The sequence below is a fragment of the Poecilia reticulata genome, linkage group LG16, assembly GCF_000633615.1.
Source record: "Poecilia reticulata strain Guanapo linkage group LG16, Guppy_female_1.0+MT, whole genome shotgun sequence".
Classification (NCBI taxonomy): domain Eukaryota; kingdom Metazoa; phylum Chordata; class Actinopteri; order Cyprinodontiformes; family Poeciliidae; genus Poecilia; species Poecilia reticulata.
The window spans coordinates 31050385-31056078 of record NC_024346.1 but is presented as its reverse complement, the minus strand read 5'-3'; the positions used below and the strand labels follow the sequence as shown (position 1 = coordinate 31056078).

General features: G+C 36.4%; 1 protein-coding gene across 1 annotated transcript in view; it reads left to right on the top strand.

The window, feature by feature from the left end:
• Window positions 1-355: 355 nt before the first annotated feature.
• ppox (protoporphyrinogen oxidase) overlaps window positions 356-5694 on the top strand; it is a 31816-nt gene continuing 26477 nt past the window's right edge. The window contains exons 1-2 of the mRNA XM_008432836.2: window positions 356-454; window positions 4184-4274. Of these exons, the coding sequence (XP_008431058.1) occupies window positions 4191-4274 (84 nt within the window). The 5' untranslated portion in view covers window positions 356-454; window positions 4184-4190. The remainder of the gene's footprint in view (window positions 455-4183; window positions 4275-5694) is intronic.

Sequence of the window (5694 nt, the reverse complement as noted above, 5' to 3'; positions counted from 1 at the left end):
TATATATAGAAAATTTCTTCACTTTGAAATAGGAATGTGAATTTTTTTACAAATGAAAATGGCAAACATGTACAAATAATGACACTGAATTTTTTTTTATTGAAAAAGTAAGCACAAATATACAACATTCAAGTTTCAGATGCATTTTTTATTCAAACTGTGATGGCACATATTTACTTCCATACATACTCCATTCCAGTATATGGTGGTAAAGCACATATAAACATTGCTTGCCAACTGCTATAAAAAAAGGAGGAAAGAAAGAAGAAAAAGTTTGGTGTGTTTTTATCATGTGGTCCACACTCCTTACCAGTTGGTGGCGGTAATGCTGACCTAACGTTTCATGCCAACCGCCAATAAATTTCAAGAAGAAGAAGAAGAAGAAGAAGAAGAAGAAGAAGAAGAAGAAGTTGTTGAAGTCGTTCTGACTGTACCTCTGCGGTAACACTTAAAGGTAACACAATGACTGACTGCGTGTGTTTGTGTCATGCTGATGTCTTATACTTGAGCGTTATCTGATGCAGCCAGTGGCTGAATTACTGACGTTTATCTGTATGAGAGAGTTTTAAGGTATTTACAGGAACTCTGTCCCCTTCTCACTGTCAGTTTTAATACAAGGCAGCTGCTCATTAGAGACTGAAATGTGTTTTTGAGCTGTTTATTGGGTGTTTATCACAGTTTGTCTCGTGACATTTAAAATAATTGCAATAAGCTATGAATGGCTTATATATATCTCATCCAGCTTCATATGTTTGACAGATTACTCAGTTTAAACGAAGTTGGCTTCTGATTTGGTGCTCGACTAAAGGTGCATTCCGCAGCATTTAATGACTCGGCACTACCTTTAATATCCAAGAGTTCGATAACTAAAGTTTACCCTACTCAACCCGGAACTGGTTTATTTACTTCTCATGAGAATTTATTTAATTTTTGTGCTTTTGTGAGAAATTAAAAGAAAGATAAAAAAATAAATCCGTTTCTGTTTGTTTTTTTAATAATAAGACCGCAATATTAGCCTGGCCATTGCTTTCCTCCGGCCACAGTTCCGGGAGGAGAAAGGATGTAGTACTTATGGCATCGCGTTAGTCATTTTAAGAATGATTATTGGTCGGACATTGTCCTCATCAATCAATGGATGAGGATTAATGTGTTGATGGGCAATTCTATTAACATCTCATACATATCTATTTATGCTTAAATATATTTCAGAGATTTCAAATATAGATAGATGGATAGATAGAAACTATTCATCCCTTTGGGATTTACCCTCATGGAAATTGTAGTTCAGTCTCCCACACAGCACCAACACATCAAACCCTTAAACATTTTTTTAACATTAACATTTAGCCTGATTCTATAGTTCCTCTATTTCTATTGTACTCCTGTTAGCCAGTGATGAGTTGAAGAGTTTTATTGCACGAGGCACAAAGGAGTTCCTTAGTCTGTTGGTCCTGCACTAGTCTATAATTAGAATTCAGAATAAAAAATATAAAAATTGGGGACAATCTTAGCACTTTTTGTTTATGAATAAAGAATTTTACTAGAGAAAATATCAGAATTCACCTTTTTAAAAAAAAATAATACTACAATAGTTACCATATCTCTAGAAATAGATTCAGGAAGTGCAATTTTTGATTTGATCCACGTTTTTAAGTAATTCCAAAATATTTTGGTTTTGCATTTACAGAAGACATCGTCTATTATTTCTATGTCTCTTTCACAGAATGAGCATTTATTGTCATCAATATTAAAATGATTTCTTAGCTCTTTTAATGGGTAAATTGTATTTAAAACGTCAAAGTGTGTTTCATTAGCCTCTTGTAGGTTTTAAATATAGCATCTTTAAACTTTAAAAATTTTTTTTTCAATTTTGTTAAGTATGTTATTTTTATTTATTTTCAGAGGAAATGAAGTTTTGGTTAGGCAGCTTCTAATTGTGAAGTTATTGAATTTTTGTCAGCAAATGATATCCCACTAATTAATAGTGGGTGATTGTGGGAATAGGATGATATATTTTGAATCTGACTGATACATTGTTTTGGGAATGCTTTAAGAAGCAGGAAACTAAACCAAACATTAGCTGAGTGAGTGCAATAGAGACCACATAGGAAAACAAAATATTTATTCAAATGATTCAGAAACAGAATATTGCTTTAATGAACTTTAATTATTTGAGAATGAACACCAGAGGTTTGCAAGATGGATGTAAGAAGTATTTAATGACATGCTTTATTTAGTTGGACTATTTTAAGTTTTTTGTTCTTAGTTGGGGGTTTTTAACACTTGGAACTGGAACAGATCAAAGATGAGCTGTAAATCAGATACCAACATCAGTGTCCCAACTTTGTTTTGGTTTAGTAACCACTATTACTTAGTAATCACTATTATGATGATTATGAAGGTCTGTGGTTTTTGTCTACTGTTTCTTCCCTATTTAAATTGATTTTCATGAAACATTATGTAATTAAATTGCAGCCTTTAACAAAATGAACAAATAAGCTATCAGACTGAATAATGACACATCGAATATTAAATGATAAAACCTGTCATCATTCACCACTAAAATAGTTTGTCAGATGTGTGTGGTTGTGTTTGCATGTGATAGATTAGATGATTGTTCTCACTTATTTTCTGTAATGTCCCTCTTGGGACCATACATTTTTCCTCATGCCCCCCACCTCCAATGACCTTTGCTCCCCTGAATTGAAATATTATTGCAAATTTGATATTGTTTAATAATTTATCAGCATAAGCCACTGGCTCCAGGATTGTATGACCTGATTATCAAAACAGCTGTTTTGTTGTTCAGTAGTCTCAAAACCATTTCCAAGTTCAGTTTATTAAGTCAGTCAGTAACATTGAATCAAGACTCCTCAGTCTGAAATGATTCCCTGGGATGTGTGTTTTTAGACTTAACACAGTAAAACTTTTTAAAACTGTAAACATTGGTTACTAGTCAGCTTCTTCAGTTTATTGTTTTTCACAAGTTATGCAGTTATTTTAACATTTACTGTGCAAAATTTCCAGCAGTGTTTTGTATATTTAAGCTTGTCAGATGAGAAGAGATGAAAAGTGTATAACATTTTGCATTAACAGTAAAAAGGTAGACTTCGTCTATTTCCGGGCTTTTTTCTGGGAGCCAGGTTCCCAGAAAAAGGTCTTTAGCCTTTTTCTGGCTAAATGTCTTTAGCCTTTAGCCGGTTACTTATGATGTAAGTTACTTATGATGTAAGTAACTTCCATCATAAGTAACTGGTTACTTATGATGTATTTATGCTAAGTTACTTGCATCATAAGTTACTTGCATCATAAGTAAGTAACTTATGATGCAAGTATAAGTTACTTATACTTGCATCATAAGTGATGTTATAGGGACATCACTTACTTATGATGTCCCTATAACATCATAAGTCCCTATAACATCATAAGTAAGTAACTTACTTATGATGTTATAGGGACAGACTAAGAGATTTTTGGTTTGTGTTTTAAATACGAGTAAAGTTGTACTAGAATAAAGGCGTACTTTTATGATAACTCTTTCATTTCATGTGCTAAAATGAGGAATGCTGAAGATCTTATAAAGTTATTGTGGTATTGGTTTTACAAATAAGGAAATACTTAATCTTTTAACATAAAGGAATCAAATTATCAGCCCCAAGACTTTGAAATGATTGTTTAAACAACAACGTGACCAGCTCAGCAAGTCTGGGTCTTTTTTTGAAAGGTCTGCTTATAGCTCCTGTGATATGGAATTACATTTTGGACAGATGTTAGTAGTTTCTCTAGATGTATAAGGCCCAGCAAGCATGACAAGCAATGTATTGCAGTTTATTGATTTCTATTTTTTATGCATTTGTCTGATTATTGGAGAATTGGATTGTATTAAATTTGGTAAATGTTTGTTTATAAGAGGGGGAGCAACTCAGTTTTTTGATCAAAACAGAAATGCTCCCAGCTAGTCGACTCCAAATTGACATCAAGCTGATTTTTGTAAAAGTGGACAGCAGGGCTGACAGTTGGTTGCAGGAACTAGACCCCTGATAATCTAACAATGATAATCTTCATATCATGGCTACCAGGCCTTCTTAAACAGACACACCCTGCCACACCAATCAGCTAGATTCTCTCTCCTGTTGTACTTTTTGTGTTGCAGCTCTGTTTTTATTTAATGTTGTGTTTTCAGTCAGCCAATGAAAACAGTAGCAGTCCTCGGAGGAGGTATCGGTGGTTTGGCTGCCTCTTTCTACCTCTGCAAGAATCCCCAGGTTGCCAAGGTAACGCACCAAAACATTCACATCTAAGGATCACTAATCAAATTCAGTTTTAATCAACCAGTGCGAGTATGGTTGCTCTCTAAAATGAGGACTTTTGACAGTTTGCTCGTTCTGAATGCCACTGGGTTGTAGTTTCTTCAACACGGCATCAGGTTGAAAAGACAGGAGCAATTGTTGTTGCCCATCAGCTTCGGATTGGTTATAAGGACATATTGAAACAATTTGAAGTTCATCATTCTACAGAAAACATAACCAGTGCTACAATTTAAGATTCAACTGTTAACCATGTCAGGAGAAGAGAATTCTCCTGGAATATTCTCCTAAGGTGTTTCAATCTGCACCGGAGTCTGAACACAGACACTGCTCTGGAACCCTCAGAGAGAAACACAGAGACAAACAGCCAAAGACCCTGAGAGGAGAGGAGTGGAGCTTTACACGGCTGATAAATTACTGGCCAACTACTATGAGTTCTTACTGCCCAAAGTTCTTCGATAAATTCTGGAATGATGTTGCCCACTTAAGCCCTTTTTGCACTGCAGGGTCCGGCCCGGCTCGGCTCGACCCGGTCCCATTGGTGCTATTGGCCCTGGTCGTTTTGCATTGAGCAGGATAAGTTATGTAAATTGACCCTTTGCTAAAGCTACCGAGGTGATCTCCCCAGCGACCGCAGAACAGTTTTCTTCTTGGGTTTCCCGTCCCGCTTTTTCTGTATGTGCTCATGAGCGAGGAAGCTGAGGGAAACATTTACCTCAGCTTTACATTTAACCAAAAAAATAAATAAAATTTTTTTATCAGAATGTGGTCTCTGAGCTGGACTCGCGGACAGCTGAACTACCGCTGCGGCAGGCGGGATTTCCGGCTGGAGCGAAGCCAGATGCGGAAAATCCCCTCGTTCACAGCCTGGCCGACTTCTGATCGTTTCAGTTGGAGAAATGTTATTTACATTTACCATTAAAATCTTTGGTTGAAGAGGCGATTGTAATCCCAGTGTAGGGTAAGAATAGATTATGGCGGGAATTTATTGATGCAACATATTGAAATGACAGCTATCCAGGGGTGAAAGTAAGGGGGTACGGCAGGGTACTGCGCACCCCTAAAAGGTTTAGTGGGGGTACCAGTACCTGCAAGAGAGAGGAGCGGCTGTCAGCTGTAAAAAAATCAATGGATTCACCGTGCAGCCGCGACTGATTAGTTTTTCAAGAACAAAAAACATGACTTAATCAGTTAATAAATAACTTTTTTACCATTTCATATTGTTTCTGAACTGTTTTGCTAGAGCAGGGGGGCAAAATGTCGATCGGGGAAGGTTTTGAGTCGATCTCAGCATCAGATGACAAACTGAACGCAGCCAGGAGGCTGAGAGCAGCACGTCCTCCTCTGGCTGGGTTAAAACGTTCATAACTTTATTAAAGAACAACAA